Source organism: Perissodus microlepis, chromosome 15 (genome assembly GCF_051167445.1).
Source record: "Perissodus microlepis isolate ML-2025 ecotype Zambia chromosome 15, ASM5116744v1, whole genome shotgun sequence".
NCBI classification, from domain to species: Eukaryota; Metazoa; Chordata; class Actinopteri; order Cichliformes; family Cichlidae; genus Perissodus; species Perissodus microlepis.
Window position 1 is genome coordinate 18413344 of NC_140475.1, and position 24180 is coordinate 18437523.

Sequence of the window (24180 nt, forward strand, 5' to 3'; positions counted from 1 at the left end):
GAGGAGCTCTTTAGCTTCCTTTTTGTGCTTTCGTATTTCTTTAAGTGCGTCTTTGCAGTCTTTCTTGGTCACCGCAGAGCCGGTCATTTCTTTCTTGAATACCTTACCCTCAATTTTCTCTTCTGCAAGTTCTTCTTGCACTTTCATCAGTTCCTTCTTCGTGTTTTGAGTGTAAGTCTTTGTATCTTCCATTTCTTTCTTTGCTTCCTGTATTTTAATTTTCTCTTCCTCCAACACTTTTTGAGCTTCCAACAATTCTTTCTTCATATTTTCAATCTCATTTTCTGCCTCATGTTTACGTTTTTTCTCCTCTTGAAGTTGTTGCTTTACGTGCAGTAATTCCTTCCTTAGTATTTCAGCTTTAGCCATTACATTTGCAGCTTCTTGTGTTGCCAACTGCATTTTCCTTTTTTCCTCTTCAAAAGCTTCCTGCACCTCCTGTAATTCCTGTATCACATTTCCTGCCTCCTTCTTTGCAGTTTGATATTTATTTTTGGCTTCTTGTGCTGTGGTTTTCTCTTCCTCCAATGCTTTTTGAGCTTCCAACAGTTCTTTCTTCATGTTTTCATTCTCGTTTTCTGCCTGTTGTTTTCCCATTTTCTCTCCTTTAAGTTTGAGACCCACATGCAGTAATTCCTGCAATACTACTTCAGTTTCAAACTTTGAATTTTTAGCTTCTCCTCTTGATTTTTCTGCCTCTTCTTTTAATTTGACATTTTCAGCCTGTATCATTTGAAATTCTTCTTGCAGGTTAATCAGCTGTACTATATTGTATGGTGAAGCACTCGCTGATCCTCTTCTCGTTCTCCCTTGATTCATTTTGGCCTTTTAAACAAAGGAACCAACGTATTGTAGAGGAGTGAAGTGAAGTTTTCGAAGTTTTTTTCGTCAACTGTCGTTTGTCCTGCACAGAGATGCTGCTGTAGATGTGTCTCTAGCTGTGTCTGGATACAATGAAACATGCTGTAACTAAGTGCTTGTGTTGCACAGTTCTACTAAACATTCCATTCCTTGCATGCTCACCAAATGCTGCTCCCGTTGCCTAGCAAGCTGTTTACAGCTGTTTACTTTTTGGGGTCTGGTTCATTATTTAATAAAGAAAACATGTCCAAGTACTGGGTGCTGAGGCTCAGCGCATATTCTAGCCTGCTGTGTGGGTGGGCAGCTAGAAATCATTGGTGGGCAACATGAGTGAGGAGAAAACTGGAGCAGCCAAGCAGGGAGCTGCAGGTTGCTGGTTTGAGTCTCTGTTCAGATGCTGGTGTCTCCTCTCTCTGAGATGTCTGCAAACAGTCCCAGATAAAACAATAAGGATAATAAACAAACACGTGACTAAAATAACAATTATGACTCTGATGTGTTTCATGTGTAGCAGGATGGCCTCTATACAGCAGTCGCTGCAAGCATCCACATCGGCACACTTACTTTTCTTTAAGCAGGCGTGCTGGGGTCCTCCTAAGGAAAGTTTGAAACTTCATTTCCTTCATGCTGGTGAACTTTTTACTAAATATTTTCATCAAAGCTTCTCCATCACTGACAGGGATTGTTCGGATCTTCACACTCATCTCCACGAACCCTAAAAAATGAGTCTCACTTTGCTCATATAATGCCAAGAGTGTCTCCATATTCCACAAAAGTCTATGCAAACATGTAACAGTATCCCATATTCATAGAAATATTATTGATATTATAACAAAAGCTGTCACCAACACAATTGTCCCAAGTGCTATTTTTAAACAGGATTTTCAACTAGAGGATTTCCCTATAGCTTAATTTTTTAAATATTTTGTACACAATAACAGAATAATTTCAGAAAAACACAAAATGACTGGTGTCAATATTATTTGCCCCACAAAAAAGGTCGAATATAAAAAAATATTGCAAATATTGCACAGTTGAAAAAAAAAAGCACTACAGCTCAGTTGTTCCCGCCCTCCTTTGTCCTCCTGTTTCCCCTCCCTCTCCCCTCCAACGAGGAGTTAAACAGTTTGATGGCGTGTGAGACAAAGGAGTTTTTAAGCCTGTTGGTTCTTGTCTTTGGGAGAAGCAACCTGTCGCTGAACAGGCTCCTCTGATTATTTACCACAGAGGATGCCCAGCATTGTCCATAATGTCCAGCAGTTTCTTTAATGTCCTTTTCTCTGCCACTGTCACCAAAGTGTCCAGCTTCATGCCGACCACAGAGCCAGCCTTCCTGATTCATTTTTCCAGCCTGGATGAGTCCTTCTGTGTTGTGCTGCTCCTGAGGAAGTACAGTCTGCTTTGGCCTTTTTTATACAGGTGCTGCATGTTGCATGACCAAACAGACAGAGACAGTGGGATTACACAGGACAAAGCTGAAGACAACTGACTGCAATGGACTGCTGCAAGGGGGGGAGATGAGACTACAGTGGAAGGAGGAGGAGGAGACATGGAAGAACGCTGTTGTTTTGTGTGGGAGATCAAATTGGGCTAAGGAACCTGGGGAGGAAAACCGACTGCCTTTGAGTGGAGAATTGAAAAGTGTCTGAAACACTGCATGGAGGAGAGGCACACAAAAATCACACACACAAACAGAAAATGCATTAATCCTACTAACACATATACACATTGTTATGGAAATTTTAACAATAACCTGCAACACACCCAGTGAGCTTGATTTGAAGTGGGTTTAATAAACACATTGCAATGTGGAGAGAGCATCCCAGTGAAACACCAGGACCATCTCTGAATTGTGGCCACCGCCCTTACATCTTATGTACAGAGTTTGTCTGTGTCTATATGTCATGTCTGGTCTTACACTCCACCTCTCTGGGAACTCCCAGGCCCTCCAAAGGCCTATCTCCCCTCACCACACTCCCTGCCGGTAACTGATGCCCTCAGGGGTCGGTGCGTTGGTGGTTCTTGGTGTCCGGGGCTGGGCGCTCAGGTATGTACCAGCTCACTCCCGGTGACTACTTGGCAGGGCCTGGTGCCTGTTGCTCGGTCAGGCCTCTTCCGGGGCAAAGGGGGCCCTCGGGCCTCCGGCCTCAGGGCCTGCGGCTCGGTTAATTCTGGCACAGCTGGCTGCTGGCAGAGCCGGCGGGCACGCCACTGCAGCCCCCTCTGGCTTCTGCTCCGTGGCTACTGGGTGACCCCTCATCTGGGGCTCTCCTCAGCTCTTCCCATGAGGGTGGCACGGATGCCCCTCCGGTGGTCCTCCTTGGGCTCTCGCACTCTGGGGCCTCTGGATGTCTGGAGCCTGGATCTCCTCTATGCCTGCTTCATGCCCTGGGGGATGGGGCTATGGCTCTCTACATGCTCTAGCAGACCTTTTGAATACAAGCGCGCTGATCCACACAGGTGTGCACACGGGTGTCCACTGTTCATAGACATAAAATACACCCCTTTATTGGCTGCTAATTCCAAGCACATTGTGCGCTGTCGGTCCTGCTTGCTACACAACAACATTCAATATTTAGTATTTACTGCTGTTTACACTTAGCTAGATTAACGTGATGGTGTTGTGTTTAGTATGTTGCTCTGTTTTTTTTTGTTGTTGCTTGTTTTCTCTTCTTTTTCTCTCAACAGGTGATCCAGGAGATTTTTTTTCTCTTCTTTCTCTTTTTAAGTGCCCTTTCTCACTGTCCCTCTTCCCTTCTGTTTTTCTTTTCCTTCATCTTTCTTTCTCCCTTTCCTATCCCTCAGTCATGTCTGTCCCGTCTGTAACAACTGAAAATAAAATAAAATAAGTAATAACAACAAAGGTCAATCAAATGGACCAATACGGCAAGGCCGTGATGATCCATTTGGCAAAGTAAATCCATTGGGTATCCTTGTTCGTCTCCAGACAACGATTCTGACGGCTAAAGAACCAAATGGGACAGGCAAAAAAAAAAAAAAAAAAGTGAAGTTGACTAAAAGATCTCAGAAAGCAACATTGTGGACATCTAAAGAAACAGCTAAGAAACACTGAACTCTATCAGTCAGGAAAGGGTTACAAAGGCATTTCAAGTGCTTTGGGAATCGAACCACGATGAGGGCCTTAATCCAGAAAATGTGGAAAACCTGAAGGCCTCACTTGTCTCATTTAATGTGCCCTGAAGCTCAAGTGCACCAGGACAATAATGCAAAACACAGCAGCAAGATCATCTCTGAATGCTCAAAAAACAACATGGAGGTTTTGACCTGGTCAAAGTGCAGACTGGAATCAGATTGAGATGGTTTAGCATGACCTTAAAAACTCAGCCTATGCTGGAAAACCCTCCAAAGTGGCCGAATGAAAACAATTCTGCAAAGAAGAGTGGACCAAATTTCCTCCACAGCGCTGTAAAACACTCATCACCAGTTATTGCACATGCTTGATTGCAGTTCTTGCTAGATGACAAAACCACTTATTAGGTTTAGAAGGAAATTACTTTTTAACAAACATGTTAAATCTATTATAAAATCACTGGGTCTGTTTAAGGAAAACTAAAAATCCACAAAGTAGAAGAATATGGGCACAGCTAAAGACTTAATCCCATGAGTCCCATTGGATGTGCATGATCCATGGCATGCAATAGAATTAAATATCACTGCACATAATTCATAGATCCAGTTCATTGGAGACACACAATGTTAACAAGTTCAGCACAGAGAGGAGCAACATCATTTGTGTGTTGCTTCCTTCTTTGGAAATCATGGTAAATTAGTTGTTGGAAAATCCAGTCCAGGTTTTGAATCCTCCTCTTCTATATGACAATAGTGCAACTAAACAGGAAATTAACCAGGGAAGATTGCTATAAAATAAAAATGTAATTCAGTGTTTTTCAATTTTAAATACTAAGGTAGAACATATCAGAAGTGGTTTGGTCCCATCAAGCAAGCTGTTAGTCCAAGAAAACCAAAAACCACTCTGCAAAAATGAAGAGGAGTTGTCCTTCTGGGAGTGAAAAAAGAGGAAAAGGAAAAAGCAAGACAGTGGTAAATGAAGCTGATAATAATGATGATTAAATGATTAAAAGCATAGAACTTAGCCCTTACACTATTAACACCTAATAAAGAAAGAGTCTGCTTGATCTGAGCATTGTTTCTAAAATAAACATGGTCTGTCTAATGGAAACATTTGGAGGTAACAATACTTTTTTTGTTAACTGATGAAAACTGCAACTGCACTGTCAAGCTATTAATGCTAATTTATACAATTTACTTGCAATGTAACAAGCATTACTCTGCAAGCACATATACTTATTTTGCTATATGAGAAAACACTCACAAAACATGGATAAAGCAGTCAGGTTGGAAAAATTTAGCCAATGTGAAAGTGCCTTAAATCTCTATTCTATCTGAAGGCCACCAGATGGCGATAGCTGTAGTTCTAAAAAAGACTTTATTCCTATAGTATAGAAGTAAACGGGAAAACAACTTTCTGTATTGACCTTTGCACACTGTTTATTTGCACACTTTATTTTAAAATTTAACTCTAATTCTTAGTCCAGACTTTACTTCTTAGGCTAAATTCTTAATTTATTCCTTATATCTTTTAGACCTTTCTTTGATGTTCATTTTTTAAAATCTATTATGTAACTATTATTGCCGTTTTTTTTGTAAATTTTTACTGTAGTTTTATGGTTGGGCATTGCACAGCAACAAGCATTTCACTGCATGTCATACTGTGTATGATGGTGTATGTGACAAATAAAATCTGAATTTGAATTTGACCTAGGTTATGTTTGCATCTTTTTTTTTTTTTTTACTGTTATCAGATTATTTAAACATTATGTTGAATGTTGGTCTAATGAGCTTCCCTGTAAATTTTTTGTAAAGAGCTCCAACAGACTGTTGCCACCATTACGACATTATTCAATTATTGATTAATTACATGTGCATGTGTACTGAAGAGCAAATTCTCACCTTCATCCATAACGTAAAAAACAGGCATACATTTAGGAAGCAATCCTAATCCTGCTGAAATTTCGCATGCCTCTGACTAATTGGAGTGACACGGGGAGAAAAGGGAAAAAAAGAGCAGCCACGGACCCGACAGCTGGTTCCTACTCTTCAAACTTGCAAAGCTGAAAAATTCATGTGGGTTGTCTCCACCATGTATGTCAAGATTTACTGATGCATTACATGCATTTACAATTGCAGATACCAGGTTTCCTGTAGAATCTTTCCACACAGTGACTGAGATGTTTGCTTGAGACAGCCAGGTATCTCTACAAATAATTTACAAACCACCCTGTGAGCAGTCTCTGAGCCAACTAGGAGCCGGACAATATTATAATACTCCCCTCCTCATCCTCTTCAGCATTCTCCTCCCAAAATTGAGTCATGTTGGAAACTGCAATACTGGAATCCTGTAATGCATTAAAAAGGTCAATACATTTTATTGGGATTTGGGACTTCAATAAAAACTCTGATACCATATCCCAAGACTAAGTGCAAACTAAAATCCATATTTATTTATTTTCAGAATAATCATGGGATGTCTCATTTACTGAAGTAATAACACGGGGTGTTGTGTTTACTTCGTACTATTTGGTGGAGTGCAACCTGTTGTGTTGTGGTACTGTAACCTTTGATGTTGACTGAGTTGCAAAACTCTGCTCTGTACAAACATGAGTATCCAAATATGGGACTTTTTTATGTTCAGTAATGATGTCGTTGGATATTACACAAGTGCAATAACATCTTTGTAACTCACATTTTCTTTGGTTGTTTGTGAGCATGACTTTTATAAAAACAAAAAATGATAATGCTGTCATGCAAAAAAAGTTTGACACAATTAGTAATGAGTTCAGAATGTTTTTGTATGGAAAAATAGGGAGGCATAGTTTCTCTCTCTATATAGGATATAGGAGATATAGGAGATTTCCTGTTATGCGTGTTGCTTGCTTAACAGTATTTTCAGATGTTCGGTTGGCTGGCTATGGTGCTATAACATGCAGCACAAATTATATTGTGAAAATTGTTATACAGCAGTCCTGTAAGGGGTACAATGCACATCACTAACAACTCAGTGGTGCTTTCAATAAAGAAAGAAGCTCAATGAATGACAGTTTTGGTTTTAGGATTATTCATATATTTCCCAAAGCTGTTTTGGTGGGGTTACTCTCCAAATGTTTGACTGCAATTCTTGGATTTTTTTTTTCCATTAACATAGAATTCCGAATTCCAAGCATTATCAGAAGATGTTAAAATAATAAGTCATTCTCCTGTTGCATGAACCATTTTCAGCCAAGCTTTGAGTTCATGGTTAACTCAATGTCTCAAAGGTACCAAGGTCCTGTTGTTGCAAAACAAGCCTAAACATTGTCCCTCCATCACTGTGCTTGACAGTTATGCTGACATGCTGTGTTTGGTTTTCACCAAAACATTGTGCTGTGGATTACTTAAATACAAAAGCTCGCCCGAAGTTTTTGACTGAAACATAATTTATTTTTCACATCCTTCCACTCACTTTACAATTAAACACAAAACACTATGAACAGAAACATCCCCTATGGTATTTATTAATGGAAATAAAAGCTCACAGCTCATTTTATTTGATAAAGTCTGAACTTGGAGCCCTTGAAAGCATCATAGTAGGCAAACATCCCATGCCATTGTTCAGCCAACTGCGTGAAACATAAGCCCATTTTTGTGGGCAAATTAAAAGCAGAGATACTTCCATAACAGCAGAAACACAAAGCAATGATTTTCTGATGGATGAGTTCCTTTATGTGTGGGTTTCCTGTCCGTTTGTGGCACTGCACTCTAATTAATTGTATGCAGCAATTAAACTGTCATTCAACCTAATAGCAATAAAAATTAAACACATGCAACGTCGAAAAGTCATAGTTAGTTAGTTCTACAGGTAAGGGAGAAATGGCATTAACTTTTTATCACACTAATTATACAACCATGTGCGTCATACTAGGGATCCTCTGTATATACATGTTACATAACGTCCCTTTTCAAGGGAATGACAGATGAGCCAGATGCAGATTCAAGTGAAATTTTCTTCTCTCATTTAGAGTATCATTAAAACTACAAAAAAGTAATGGCGAAATTGCCCAGCCTCTGCCAGTGATATGAAAAGAGTTAGCAGATCTGTAGTGCAGAGCAAACTAATAAAATAACCTACACTCAAATTAGTAATATACCCGTAACAACGCCACGTGACCACCAGGCTGCTCCACCTAAAGTTGGGACAGAAGCTCCGAGCTGAAGATGACTCCCACCTCCTGTAGACGAGCGCCATCTGTTGGAAGCAGGTAATAAAACATAATTATTTTTTGTAATTTCTTAGAGTATAATATAACAAGCTTAATTATGTATATAATAATAATAATAATAATAATAGTTCTATAAATAAAAAAGGAGTATTTGGACAAATAGGGGAAGGTCGGGGGAACTCATCAGTTAGGTAAAGAATGTCATGTTAAGCACATTTTACATACCAAAATGTGCAGCCACAAACTGCAGCTGTATACATCTTTATTTCTAGATTAAGATGAATTTTAATGACAGTTACTGTGCGGTAATTTGCGAAAATTTGGAGCACCTTGTACACTCAAAAATCTAAGACCTGGATCTCAGACTGCTTATGAGGCCCTCTTTTGTCCTTTCCTCCACCGCAATGTAGTTTTAATACTATCACTATTAAATTATATTCTGCAAATAGATGAATACACTTCTGTGCAGTGGATTAAGTTAACAAATATGGATTTGCAGGACAGGTGGCCTCACAGCTAATTGTCTGTGAACCATATTAACTCCATGCCGGTACATAATATAAATAAATGGGCTAGGTATACATGTTTTCTTTTTAATACACAGATACCAGTGTACCTGGAAATACTACAGACTTCATTAATAGTATGTAGCATTATGTACCAAACACATGTTACCACGGCACCTGAATGCATCACGTGGCAGGGGTAATGGGCGGGGCCTGTGAAATGAACTTACCTACTGTAACACTTCAGTAAAGGTACGAATAGGGCCGCCATTTAAACGTTACGAACGGGAGCGGGCTGGAGGTAAATATCAACTTCCTACTGAACTAAACACCTACATAAAGTTTGTGTAGATATCCAAGTGTTATGGCGGCTTACCTACAGTATTGTTGTAGCTATTTGACGTTGTTGAAAGACAGTTGTTGTCGATGGGTTCTACTCAAATTCTACTCAAAATATTCCTATACGCTTAATTGAGGTCTCTTAAATTCAGACATACATACCAAGCTGGTACAAATTAGTAGATAACCTTTAGGTACACTGCTTTAATTCGGCATCAGCCTGTCAACAAGAAAAGGCGCCTAAAACAAGTAAAAATTTTAACCACTGTAACCAGTCTGCGTATTCTGCTGAGCTTTAACACTGCTGAGAAAAACTGCAGCGGTAAATATTTTTTGGCAAGGTGATGCATGATGAATCTGTGCTATGCTGTTCAAAACTCTCAGTGCGTTTTTAGGGCATGCTTTACCATTTGCTGAAAGAAAACACACAATAAAGCGCCAACTGTTTGAATAAAGAACCGAAACGGCTGCATTGCATAATGTAAATGGAGCAAAGCTGCGGATTAGAGAGCTGAAATCTCTGTAAACTAGGTTATGGAAAAGTTGGACCACTTATTTCTTCCTAAAACAAACTTTAAAGCTTGTTCGGGAGAAGATGTACTTCTGCAAGACACCACAAGGTGGTAGGATTATATTTACAATGCATGAAGGATGCTGCAGCCTGCAGCTTGTGTATGTGTGTTTGACCATTGACGTTTTCTTTATTCCTTGCTGTATTTGATCATAATATCATAGGTCTGGCATAAATCTGCAGGCTCTCTTTCCAAGAAGAAACACAGAGAAACATAATGTATGCATATAGATACTAATAGGCAATCGTTTTCTGACCATTAGTATGTTGAATGTAAAGTGGTTTTGATTGTCTGTCTAAAATTTAAGATCAACTCTGATATATTATGAAATCCTGTTATATATTATACCAATTTCCAGACACCAAAAAATAACTAAAGATATAGATAATAGTCGTCCATCAATTTACAGTTCAAGATCTCCTGCATGTCATTGTGGGTTGGGAAGATATCAACACTCAAGACAGAGTGAGGAAATTAAACATGCACTAATTGCAGTGAGTTGAAGCTATAGAATTAGGCTGGAAAAATATTTTCTTTGGAGGATTGATAGAGTGAGTCTGGATGTATAGAGTGTACGCTGAGTTTAAGTTTTGTGTGATGCACACCTATTTGGGAATAAGAGCCAAGTACTCAGTTAACATGATGCATGTGAAATAGTACAACACAAAACAATTATTCTCCCCACATGTTATGCTGTAGACTACATTAGCTGTAAACTCATGCAATTGAAAATTGTTTCGCTTTAATAATGTCAGTGTAATTATTGCAGTATGACTATTACAGTATAAAACAAACAAAATGTCTAGGACTCCTGTACATGTTACACCATAACAAAACGTAAAACAACTATTAACACTAATATGGACTATGGACATCAAATAGGCAATGATCTATCAATCAATTCAATCTATTTATTTATAAGGACATTTAAAAACAACACAGGTTGACCAAAGTGCTGACTAACTTACCGAGTAACAAGACTATTCAGTACTGTCTGAAAAGCTAACAAACTGAGGCTACATGAGAACTGGCTTCACCTGAGCTGAGTTCGGCACACGGGCTTGTGTTCGCAGATCAGTGAGGGCATACAGCTAGAGAGCAAACCTCACTTGCACTGCTCAAAGCTAAGCTGTCACATAGCAGGGTACTAATGGGAGTTTTACAGAGTTTAGGATTTTCATGGGTGTTAGTTAAACAGCTAAATCTGTGAGTCCAGTGATGTTACATTTTGATTGCAATTTGTAATTTTTAATCTAATATTTAGTCGTTCCGTATTTCATACACACTCATTTCCCCTAAGAAATACTAAAAAACCTCAGATGGTCAAAGGAAACTTCAGTCCATCTGTGAAGTTCCTCAACAATGGGAATTATGACAGCATGACACAAAGGCCTCAAATGAAACCGAGAAGGTTAATAAGGGTGAAAATGATTCAGTTTTTTTGTCTGGAGCAAACTATAATTAACTACCAGTGCACATGACCTACCATCAGCGCTGCGCCTGAGTAAACTGTCTGTTGGGAGAAGTTGTGTGGCACTAATATGGGGCATAGTGAGCTAAAGAGGCACTTGGAAATCAAACAAATCCTTTGGACAGAATCTTGACCTACTTTAAAAAAAGTCTGAACCAGAGGCAGCAGGAGTATATGTTAGATTGTGTGAAAGTGTTTGATAAGGTGACACTTGACTGATAATATGTCAGATGGCATAGAGGCTGTTGTTTGTTGATATAAATACAAGTGCGCCTTTAAATTCTGGCCATACACGACTTTGCAAAAGTCCTGACTTGTCTCTCATTTTCTTACAGTTTTTTTTTTTTTTTTTGTTGTTGTTGTCCCGTTTGGATCTTTAGCCACCAGAATTGTTGTCTTAAGGCCAAGAAATATGCCAAGCGGATTTATTTTACCAAGTGGATCATCATGGCCTTGCCATATTGGTCCATTTGATTGACCTTTATTATAATTATGTATTTATTTTATTTTCGGTTGCTACAAACGGGACAGACGTGACTGGGAGATAGGACAGGGAGAAAGAATGAAAGAAAGAGAGGGAGAGAAACATAGGGGAGAAGAGACAGTGAGAAAGGGGGGAAGAAAGAAAGAACAACAAACAAAACACCTGGATCACCTGTATGGAGAAAAAAAAACAGAAGAGAAAGAAAACAAAAAAAGAGCAACATAATAAATACAGCACCATCACAATAAACTAGCTAGCAGTAGATAACAGTAGATACTAAATATTAAACGCTATTGTGCAGCACGCAAGATAGACAGCACACAATGTGCTTTGAGGCAGCAGCCAAGAAAGGTGTAGTTTGTGTCTGTGAACACCCGTGTGTACACCTGTGTGCACACCTGTGTGGATCAGCTTGCTTGTATTCCAAAGGTTTCTCCATGTAACGATCTGCTAGGGAGTGTGGGGAGCCATAGCCCCGTCCCCCAGGGCATGAAGCAGGTATGGAGGAGATCCAGGCCCCAGACATCCAGAGGCCCCAGAATACGAGGACCCGAGGAGGACCACCAAACGGGGGGAACCGTGCCACACTCCTGGGAAGAGCTGAGTAGAGCCCCAAACGAGAGGTCACCCAGCAGCTACGGAGCAGAGGCCAGAGGGGGTTGCAGTGGCGTGCCCGCGGGCTCTGCCGGCAGCCAGCTGTGCCAGAGAGGACCGAGCTTCAGGCCCAGAGGCCTGAGGGCACCCCACCCCCCGGAAGGGGCCCAGCCGGGCCACAGGCGCCACGCCCCGCCAATCGGCCACCAGGAGTGAGCCGGTACATACATGAGCGCCCAGCCCCAGTCGACAAGAACCACCAACACACCAACGTCTGAGGGCATCAGCCACCGGCAGGGAGTGTGGTGAGGGGAGATAGGCCTCCGTACTTTGGAGGGCCTGAGATGTTCCCAGAGAGGTTGAGTCTAAGACCCAACCTGACATATAGAGACAGACGAACAGGCGCACGCGGACACAAACATGCATTCCCACCCCCATATACACAACCAAATACTCAGCACTCACCCAACGTGTAGACAGACACAAATAGACACTGCGCAGACAGTCACACTCCCCAAACATACTCTATATCCCAGGTCCAGGTACCCCCGCCCCCAGAGGGGCAAGCCGCACCTAGACCCAGGAGATATAACCCTTCTCTCTGGGGTGGAGGCAAGCGGACCACCTCCTTATCTGCAGTAGCAGGGAGGCCCCGCATCCCAGACCCCAATCTGACGGCCAGCACCTCCTCCCAGCCCCTCAGCCCTGACGGCTAACAGAACCGGGGTGAGTGAAGACCCCAAACCTCCCTACGCCCGCTCATATGTAGTGTTGCTGTGTGCTGTTCTAAAGTGCATTTAAAACACAGGAGAGCATGGTTCCTGCTTCCTATCAGAGAGCAGCACGGCTCCTCCCGAAAACCCTTAGTGTCTATATGCATTTATAATTGAGGGTAGGGCACCAGCGCCAGAGGTGGGTTGGTGGGTTTCTCACAGTTTTCTTTTAAAGGAGCCAGACATTCTTGTAATATTGTGCAGCAGTTCTCCAGGATACAGTTCTCAAGTCTTTCAAAGTTTTCTTTGGACATTGGCTGCTTTTGTACCTCATTGTTTTCAGAAGAATGTTTTTTCTTTGTTAAGCCGCTGAACTCTGACCTATGAATAATTCAGACACCTAAATCAAAGGATGAACAGTGAGTCCGTATAAAAAGTCTCCTTCATCATTATGTAATTTCCAAAAACTTGGCATGTCTCAGCATGGTGTGCAATCCTTAAAAAATCTTGCAAAAACCTTGTGAAAACTGAACAAGTGCAGGACAAAAGAAGACATGACAGGTCTATAAAAGTATTTATAGTAGATAATCCGTATATGAATCTTATATTCTTAAAACAGCAAACACCTGACACAGCGCATGAGATGTTGATCTGGACCTTGGATCGATGTTTAACAATGTTAAACTGAAGCTCAATGAAATGGTGATACTAGATGCAAAAGCTGGGAGCTGAATAATAAAAAATATCTGGTCAGCTAGAGAGAGAGAAAAAAAGTCTTGCACACAATCAGTAATTTACAAAAATCCAATTTTCCACCTTGCTTGTCACTGCATATTGCTTTTGTTTACAGGTCCTGGTTTAGCTGTAACTTGGCGGTATGAAACTAAATGAAATGGTTCAGAGCAAATAAGACAAGCTGTATATACAGTCATTTTATGCCACTATAAAATCTAACCACTGGGGCCCAATTCAGGAGCTGTGTGGCTTAAGAACTGCTGTCTTCAGGCATAAAACCCACATTATTGTCCTCAGTTAGATTTCTTTACTCTCAGCTCACTCTGGCGCTGAAGGGAACTTTGCTGTCTTTTTACCTCGGTCACTCTCTGTATGTCAATTACTCCACTGGGATCTCGTTACCGCCTCAGCCAATCACGCATCCCCCTTAATTAACTCAGGAAATTACATTCCTATATTTACAACCTAATAACTAGACTGGCCTGCTGAAAAGGTCACATCAACTGTTTAGCAATTTTTGCCCTATTACATTGCAGCCCAGGAGGATATGGCTAGGAAAAAAGCCAAATGAACAGAAGGCAGCTTTTTGAAAAGTGCACAACTTTTTTTGACCTCCGAGTGTCATACTCGGTTGATTTCACCTTGCAGTACAAGAATCCATCGGCCATTCAAAACTATTTGTCATCATGTTCAGGGGGTTGTTGAATTAATCACCGGAAAATAGGCTTATGTGAAGCCAGTAGGTGATCCAGAGCGTCAAATATCAAGAGAAAATAACATTTTCTCACATTTGAAGGTCTACTGCAGACAAAAATGTCCTCAGCTAATGTGCCAGGAGCAAAACTTCATTGAGCTGTTGTTAAGGGTTGTCTGCATGTTCTCAGTGATGGCAGCTGACTTGCTGAGCTTATTTTCTGCTTTTAAAGGAGACATGTCAAATCCATTTCCATTTTTTTAGAGTAATTATGTGTCACCAGTGTGTCTAGGGGCCCACACAATTTTAAGAAAATCCCCTCATTTCTTTTCATTCTCAGTCGTGTGTGAACATTTGCAGCCTGTTGTGACAAACAAATCCACGTACACGAGCCCTCACCACATCATATTTTAAGGTAAACTCTGTTTTTAAGATTTTTTGCCACTCAGCCATAAAAGGTTGATAGGGTATTGTCATTGCCCTGCCAAGCAGGTGGGCGGTGTGGATACCCAAGTTTGTGAACTCAAGAATGAGGTGATGTAAGATTTTCAAATTGATACCACAACAACAAGAACAAGAACAAGATGACTTGAGAACTGGGTAGCGTATATAAACGTAAATAAATATAAAATACAAATATAAAATCCAATCTGTAATGTAATGGAGCCCAAATGTTGCCTCACAAATTGGTAAAGGTTAGTGCCAGACAGAGATGTTGCTGTAATATCAAGCATGCATTTGTCTCTTTCTTCAGTGTGAAGACTGAATTAACTGCATTTGGTACAGTGAATTATTTTGTACTGTAAGACAAAAAGCTAAACATTTACTTTTTCTGCATTTCTCTTAATTTCTCTTCTTATGTTTTATTGATCAGAGGGCGATGGGACTATCAAAGGGGCCATCATCATGGTCAGTGGAAGAAGTGCTGGAGTGGATTCAGGAACAGTATCCGACTAAGATGACCCTACTCCACAAAGCCGTAATCAAACATGACATAACAGGTACAATACATGCATGGAATTCCTGCTTCAGTGGCAGGAATTTTACAGGCCAAGTCATTATTAGCTTTCCTTCCATTATTTTGAATCTCTTTTTATATACTGGAACAAATCACTGGGATCCTGTTAAAATCTGCAGGCCGTGTGTTGCTGAGACTAAAGGACTATCAGCTGAAGCTTCTTGGGGTGGAAGATGAGAAGCAGCAGCAGGAAATTTTGCAGGACCTCCTTCTTCTCAAAGTTCAGGAAGAAATCAGTGAACTTAGTGACATCTGCTCTGGTGAGCCTGCCAAATGACTTCATCTTCAGTTCATGGCTGAACTATATATGTAATAAAAAAGTCATAAAGTTGCACTGATAAGGGCATATTTGTTGGAATGCAACAATTATGCATAGAAACAATGGTGCAGGTTTCATTTTAATTAAAACTAAGTCATAAATTTAAGTTTGTTCAAAGAAAAAAAAGAATTAAGAGTATTACCATTTTAATTCCTGAAAATAGTTCCTAATTTTTGTTTTATTTGCTTTCTTATATACTCTCCAGAGTTTCTTTCTCCATGAATCACAGTGAAAATCCTCAGAAAGCCAAAGAAAAAAACAGAACCATGGCTGACTTTTTGTTATTTTTTTGAATTTCCCAACCATCCATTCATCCACGTGAAGGAGACAGAAAGGTGGAATTGATGGAAATAACAAGAAGTGAATAGAAAGAAGGATCGATGAGGAATGAAGAGAGAAGGAAACCCATTTCCGGTGTGAAATCTGACCTGTGCAGATGGATGAGATTAGTTTCTGTCTGAGTGGCTTTTTCTGATCCTACTGTCCATTAATCTCCGTGTTTTATCTGTCCCTGCACTGGGTTTGCCAACCATGGCATTATAAAACATACGAACAAAAGTTTTTATGGACCAAATATGCAGTCGCAGTATGTGTAGAGGTTTAGGATATAGGCCAATCAGCAGATCATTTAAAGCCAAAATGAAATAATCTGCTCACCGATTTTCCCAGGGGATGCATTCTGCTGAGTTTGTTGGTTTAAATTTGTGTTTTTGACTGCAGTTTTTCAGGAAATTTAAGTGGATTTATGAGAGATTTTTTACTTACCTTCTTGACCCCATGACAAATATCAAATCCTACACACATTTTCATCCTACTAGTATTGTAATAGGTAGCTTGCTCTCAAAATAGGAACAGATTGTATTTTAATAACTGCTTATCCTCAGTATTTCCAGGGTGGAAAGGTTAAACATTTCACACGTCTGATCAGAAGAGCTGAGTCAAAGCTGTAAAACTTTGTCATGTTGTTTGCTTTTCTCTCTGACTAAAATTGCTTTTCACAAACCAGATGTTGGTGTGCTGCTGTTTCCTTTCAAGTTCATTGTTTTTTGAAGTGAACTGTCAGTTTGTCTGGATTTGATTGTGATGATGCAGTTTCATTAAATCTGTTTCAAGCGACTGCCACTTTGAGATTGCCTCCTTTAAATGTGTATTGCAGGCATCGCTAAGACTGCACAAGTTTCCTACTTCTGACCATCTCTTTGTTGTTTGGTGCACTGAATTTAAAGTGTTTTTGTTAATCATTTCACTTTTTGGTAAAGACTGCTATGGTGTAAACATAGTAAGGAATTTCTGTTTTTACAGCTGCAGCCTGCTGTTAATATCCATGTTCCTCCTAAAAATCTTCTTTTTACTGTGTGGAAAATCCCTCTATGACAGATCGCTGTGAAAGACCCAGGACTGTTAAAACTAAAGGCTATAATCATAGGTGTGTCACCTTCATGGGTATAACCTGGATATATTATGATTAGCTGGAATCTATTGATCTGTAATTGCAGTCACGCATTAACACATTTGAAAATAATTGTTGCAAGCAGGCTCCTCTCTACATATCGCAGCAGTGTGGTTGTACCTCTCACTGCTTGGCAGTTGCGCATTTTCCTTGAGCATCTGAAAGTGCATTGATAGTAATAGGCTACTGCTTGCAGCTAGGCTATATATAGTTTTTCACATAGAAAGGGGGGGGATGAAGGCAGCCAAGACTTTAAATCAGTCCTGTGTAATATCTTATGATTCCTTCAGCAGCTGTGTGTTTTAACGAAACTATGACCTGATCTAAGATCAAATCCAGGATGCTAATATTATGTATTATATTATTATTATTATTATATAATATTATAACCTACTGAGCTGATTAAAGCAGATACCACACTGCCAGGAAGGGGAGCTACAAAGAAATGAACAGTCTAACATTTTTATGGTAGTTTAATTTTAATGGAAAGAAAAAAATGTCAATTAAAATTCCAGAATAAAAACATCATTTTGGAGGTAGGATTGTTTCTCACCTGAAGAAAGATATAATATAGGCTTGGAAATTGTATACGCTGGATTTGAAAGGGCAGTAAGGAAAGCACACAGTCCCTTAACGTAAGACTGACAATGAAACCTTGTTTTAAACACAATTATGCATAATTTTTTAAATAACTGAAATTAAAAATTTTAGTTAAAAAAAGTAAAAATAAAAAAATCTGTTAAAAGTCAAAAAGATGATAGCATTGTATAGACTTCAGCATCACAGCATGTATGTAATTACACGTATACACTCATACACTGGAATGCAAAGACTGAATACTACTCTTAAAGGCATGAAATGCTTATGAAAACTTGAGGGCTCGTGTGACCTTTCCTCTCTCTTTCTTTATGTTTCTGGGCCCGACAGTGTGTGTTTGTGTGTCGGAGTGTGATTAATACCCCAGGAGATGGTGTGACATTTGATTTGGCAGGGCGTGGCTGTGGAAGTGCTTACTCAGCACAAACATAAATCCACCTCTCTGCTAGACTGAAGCAGATGATAAACAACACAGCTGACCCTGGTGACAGGGCCACCAAAATGAGAAGTCTGGTGGAAAATATCAAAATGCAAAATCTTTTTTTTTAAAGAATCTACTTATATTCTTATATATGTTTGATAAAGCAGGTAAGATAATCTGATTTGTATACCTTTTTCAAATTAAATCGCAATTTTCATGTTTACACGTATTTATCATCATGTTTTTTTGTTGTGGGTAATAGAACATATGGATACTGATATATATCAGTACCCATAGCCAGTCTTGTTGAAGCTTCAGACGATGCTCCAGATATTGAGGATAAGTGGAAGGAAGGTAGTCAGAACTGAGGGGATTGAACTATCAGAATGCAACATTGCAGACATTGCAGACAGCTCCAAGCACCTGGGAATCCCACAGGCAAATAGGAACCATGAAGAGGACGCTAGGAAAGCTGCAACCATCAAATACCTGCAGAGAGTAAGACAAGTCCTGAGGAGTCAGCTGAATGGGAAGAACAAGATCTGGGCAATCAAGAAATCATCATCAGCTCCTCACCATACACGGAGGGTTTCACCCTAAGTCCAGCACCCTGAGACTGTACGCTGGGCAGAAAGAAGGAGGTCAAGGACTAGTGAGTGTCAGAACCACTGTTCAGGATGAAATGGCAAAGATCCATTAGTATATCAGGAAGATGGGTACAACTGATTATGCGCTTAGTGAATATCTCAGACAGCAGAAGAGGAATTCCGGAATGATATCCAAGATGTCTGCCCAGAAGCTCTAGGAACAGCAAAGATACTGCTGTCAAGCTCCCAGGCCTATGGCATAAAAACTATGAGATCTTGCTGTCTGGGTGACTTTTTTTTCCTATTTTATTACTTAGACATTTGCTTTTAAAAATGAGTTATGGTGTCAAAATTTAAAATAATCATAGAGAAAAAGTAGAGAAGTTGCAGCTGTATAGTATTGTATAGACTTCAGCATCACAGCATGTATGTAATTACACGTATACACTCATACACTGGAATGCAAAGACTGAATACTACTCTTAAAGGCATTGTTTCAGATAATATGCCTGAAACAATGTTTCAGGCAGGAATAAAGTCACTGATGTCAAAGTCGTCCCACCTCATCTATAGATAAATCCAGTTTGAATTGGATTTTATTCCCATGAAACATGCTGAGAAAAGTAAAAATGTGAAAACGCCTGCTTGAATTGATTTACTAGCACTTGGTGATGGTTTCTTTTACAGAGAAGCACCACAAGAAATTAACCCTCATTCAAGCACAGCTGTTATATTAAAAAATGTCAAATTTTTTCCCCATTGTTCCATCTAACCAAGCCAACACTGCAGCTGTTATGGCAACCGGGTGTCTCTTGCTTCAAACAGCCCAGTTTAAACTTACTATAGCTGAGAGCCTCCTCCTACTCTTCAGTCCTTCAGCGTCTGCCAGCCACAGCAGTCCCTTTGTCACGTTTGTGTGATTTATTCATAGCTGCAGCGGGTAGAGAAAGATCAATACTTTGTGAGAGAAAAATGAGTTAGCAGCAGGCCACTCGGACAGGAAGAAAAAGAGAAGTTCACTGTAAGTTCAGAGGGTCATGACAGAAATCTGCTGCTCACTTCACAGCAGTGCTGAGATACAAACACCAATAATTCAGAAGCTAGCATTACCAGCTCTAAGTATGACGCCCTGAGATAAGTGATTTGTCATATTATGTTTGTCTTATACTATGAAAACTGGCATTCAACATATCTTTAAACATCAGCCTACTTTTTTGTGAACAATTTATGGATAAGAGAGTTATTTATTCTTTCGTTTTAGCTATCAGCCAAAACAGTCAACAGTAGTGGAATGGAGCTGTTAGCTACTAGCAAAAGCTAACATAATTGACATTAAACTCATACAATTCAAAGAGACAATATACAACATGTTTGCTCAGTAGAAAAAGCATAAAACAATGGTGTCATCATCAGCTTTAACTCATTTATTCCTAGAGGTAACTCCCGCTGCAATCTATGCAGATTATAACTGTGTCAGTTTACTATTTTATATGCAGTTGCAAAGTTCTGATGGGAATTCTCTGATATTTATGTGAATGTTTGACTCATCTCAACATTGTTGCCAGCCTACATGTTGCCACTCCCACTCATGAACCTACAACCCCTCAGTGGCATAGGCAGTGTTGGCCTACCCCAGCAGAATGATGTTTGTTATCCTTCCAGGGTAAACCAACTGTGGGTTAAAACTCTGGCTTTGACAAACGCTCAAGCTGTCAGTGCAGCCACCAAACCCTGTCACATTGTGTATATGCTGGGTACATGTATGGGTGGTTTGATCAGCGCGGGACATTGGGAACATACGTTATATATTCCCTGTGTAAAATACTGACTTTGTTTTTCTGATTTTTGCTTTTAACTTGTGCAAATTAAGGCATCATTTCCATACTATCTGGCTAGTGTTATTAGTTATGCTTGACTGTGAATAATATTGTACAAATATTGTGGAGAAACTGTACTCTCATATAAAAAAAAAAACTTTCTGAATTATCAAGAACATAAAGGACTGCATGGTTACCTGAGAGTAAAAACCAGAACGGCTGCTCTTCTGAAATTTTGCACAAAAACACCACCTTTTGCTTTCTGTTTACACACTCTGGCATATGTAAATGAAAATATGCATCTGAGCAGTAAGTGTGCATATATCCAAACATCTTGCCCAATGTGTGTAGGACTGCTTCATGCTCATGCAGCTTTTTTCTACAATAAAAGTGAAACTATCACTTGACAGCAACAAAACACCACATCACATTTGTTAAATATTCCCTCAGTTTGTGTTTGCCTATAAGGTTACTACTTGGCCACAACAGCCTCCAGGAAAACAACCGTAGAGCTACAAAAAGTGAAACATGATGCCTGACAAATATCTGCTTTCAAATATACATTTATTTGTTGCCTCTCTCCAGTGAGAGTGCAGAATGCGTAGGTGGTGGAGTAACTTTGGAAAGTGAGGCTTTAGCTCCCAGAGGTGTCAAATCCTGATACAAAGTTGTTAAGCACAACTATTTCTACCAGCTATAAGGGGGAGGCTGCAGCAGAGCTGACCCTACCCTGGAGAAGATAATAACATTAGGAAGACCCAAAAGTTATTTTTGTTAAAGCAACAGTTTGACATTTAGGGAATTTTGATTATGCATTTGATTTGATTTTCCTTTAGGAGAGAAATGGAGCCAGAGCCATATGAAGGTCAGCTCAGCCTATCTGCTTAAAAAAACAAGGAATTAACCTATTAGCCTATTTTCTGCCTGAATTGTAATATTACAATTACTAAAGTTGCACTATTAAAGCCGAGATTTTTACATCTTTCTTAATTGTTTATTCAAACTGAACTATAGCACAAAAACTGGAGCTATTCAATGCAAACCGTATCTGGACAATCCCCTTGGTTGGTGCTGCACTGCCAAAACTATGGCTGGTAACCTCCTTCCCCTTGATTCCAGTCTCCAGTTAATCCCCTTCTGGCTCCAGCTTCATATTTAGCACACAGACATGGGACTGGTATCAATCTTCTCAGCAAACTGTGGACTTGAAAGCCCAGTGTGGTTCCCCAGATATCAAAGCAAAAGAACATTTCTAGTAAGTATACACTCTCATCAGAGATTGGATTAGAAACATTTGACCCTGTAAAGTTTTTACCTCCACCAAGGAAGTTATGTTTTTGGTAGTGGTTGCTTGTATGTCATCATTCTGTTAGTAAAGAAAATAACTCAAATATTTTGAATTAATTCTGATAAAACTTTGTAGGGGTGTAGAGTGGGGTCATGTTAATAGTCTATTAAAACCTGGCTTACATCCACTGAGGTCTTAACTTCATGATTTGTTGGTCCAAAATTGATATGATTGCATCATTATAAAGATTTAAAAGATCGTGTCACATTTGACCTCTGACCTCTTCTTCTTCAGGTCATTATATTGATCTGAAGGTCAAATTATAATTAGGCTATACAGAGCTATTTAAAACTATGTTTCATACTGCCATTGTTTGCACTGACAACATGCAGGCATGTGGGGAATGATATATGGGAATGTTAAATGTCACGTTGCTTTGGACCTCTGACCTCATCTTCATGTTCAAATGAGGTCAAACATTCATAAAATGTCTTTTATTTTTTAAACTATGCATAAAATTTTGCTGTCTTTATTTGTATTGACAACATTTAGGAAATCATGTATATGTGGATATCACATTATCGATGGCATCCAAATATGATGTAATATTTGAGCTCTGACTTCATGTTTACATTTTACAAGTTGACCCAAGAATGTGTTACACTGTTAAAGAAAGTATTGTCAGGTTAAACAGAATGAGCTTCCTAGCTAGTTAGAAATATACTACAGTATAATTTTATATAATAAGCTCAAGTTATTCATGTCGATATTTACAAATCAGTACCTATTATCCATTTCCTACTCCTACATAATGTTTATATAATTAGAGTAAACATATGTCATCCTACCTTTATTTGATTTTTACTGCAAATTTTTAAAAGTATTTTAAAGATTAACATATATAATTAATATATGAATTAATATAGAACTACTGCCCAGAGAGAGAGCTGCCTTGGTGGAGGTTTGCACTCTCGTTGGCGCTTGATGTTTATTATTGATACGCATGCACATACATAAACAACTTTAAGTTTATTCCGCTGTGGCCCTCACAGTGATTTGTTTTCCTCTGGATTCAAACTTGTGTTCTTAGCAATCGAATTACAGCAGAAAGAGAGACATCTCCCTCCAAGCTTCCCCCTGAGACTTTTTGTATTTCAGAAGTGATCAATGGCTTGTAACCAGTACACTGTCTACACATTCATTCAAACCACCCCTCCAGGTGACAATGGATATGCATGGACAAAAAACAAACAAACAACAACAACAACAAAACAAAGAATAGTGTTAAGGCAGGAGGAGCAGGATGACATTTCCTATGTACGCCTCGTATACACTGTTGAAATGTACTGACACTGATGGATGCTAATGTTTGTTCTAATTACACTGGTATTTGTAACAGCTAAATGTGCTCATCATGTTGTGATTCGGATGTGATTTTGGAAACTCTGGAGTTAATTATGGAGGAATGGGAATCAAATCTTTGGCTTGGAGTTTGAATGCCTCTGGTTAAGAATAAACAAAGAGGGAGAGAAATAGGTAGTAGGATAATAGAGACAGCAAAATAAAAGCAGATTCACTGGTGTGTTGGAGTTTATTAGCAGAGCGCACCTGTTCACCAGCTACACCAGGTGCCTCAGACATGGCCAGACCGAACATAAATGTTTGGATGTGTGTGTGTGTGTTTGTGTGTGTGCACTAGTTCAGTCAGCATGACCGCTTGCTACCGAACACACTCATTTGTCAAGACAAACGAGTGACACAGGAAGAAAGGCGGATGGGGTGGCAAACCTCCAGCTAGAGCCAGAAAAAAAAGTAACACAGTGTACTTTATTACCTGGAAGTGGGAAAATGAGTTTTGTCAACAAATGGCCCATCTATTTCCCCTCACATCAATGGACTCGTGGCACTTGATTTATCTTCTCTGTATTGGAAGCAATGGAGTGAAAAAGGGAGGGAGGGCAATGAAAGTGGGGAGGATGGACTCCTGCTGCCTTTACGTTTTGTGCGAATAACCACAGAAAGAGCTTAAATGTTTCACTAAATGAACCTTACATAGGGGCGATTCTGATCAGAACAAAAAAAAAAATCAAACAGTAAATGCAAAAAACTGTTCTCAGAATGGCAGATGGTGGCTCTCCATCATCTGGGGGTGCATTTTAGTACAAACATTTATCTTTTGATCCTCTGAAGGGGCCTGTCCCGGGTGTTTTTTAACAGGAATCTACAACCAAAATTATTTCAACAGCTATGCTACCAACAGCATAATTTCTGATTTTAAAAAAAGTATATTAAGTTCAGTAGGGATGCTTGTTTCTGCCCTGGAAAAACAACATTTTTGCTATCCATGAGTCAAAATTTGGGATTATTATCTCAAAATTTCAAATTTTCATAAGTTTGAGCTAGAAACTTAATGTCT

General features: G+C 39.5%; 1 protein-coding gene across 2 annotated transcripts; it reads left to right on the top strand.

Moving 5' to 3' along the window:
* The first annotated feature begins 8875 nt into the window (after positions 1 to 8875).
* LOC146372037 (sterile alpha motif domain-containing protein 12-like) lies at positions 8876 to 16721 on the top strand. Of its 2 annotated transcripts, XM_084953782.1 has the most exons (5): positions 8902 to 8966; positions 14608 to 14682; positions 15142 to 15268; positions 15405 to 15545; positions 15810 to 16721. In XM_084953782.1, exons 3-5 carry the CDS (start codon positions 15148 to 15150, stop codon positions 15824 to 15826), a joined length of 279 nt encoding a protein of 92 aa, XP_084809908.1. In that variant the 5' UTR covers positions 8902 to 8966; positions 14608 to 14682; positions 15142 to 15147; the 3' UTR covers positions 15827 to 16721. The 2 variants fall into 2 exon arrangements, with proteins under 2 accessions (XP_084809907.1, XP_084809908.1); XM_084953781.1 differs by lacking the exon at positions 14608 to 14682 and having other exon boundaries at positions 8876 to 8966.
* The last annotated feature ends 7459 nt before the right edge of the window (positions 16722 to 24180 follow it).

Coding starts and splice junctions, on each gene's coding strand:
- LOC146372037 (XM_084953781.1), top strand. CDS start 15,148: ATGGGACTATCAAAGGGGCCATCATCATGGTCAGTGGAAGAAGTGCTG. Junction 15,269..15,404: donor AATCAAACATGACATAACAG/GTACAATACATG, acceptor TAAAATCTGCAG/GCCGTGTGTTGCTGAGACTA.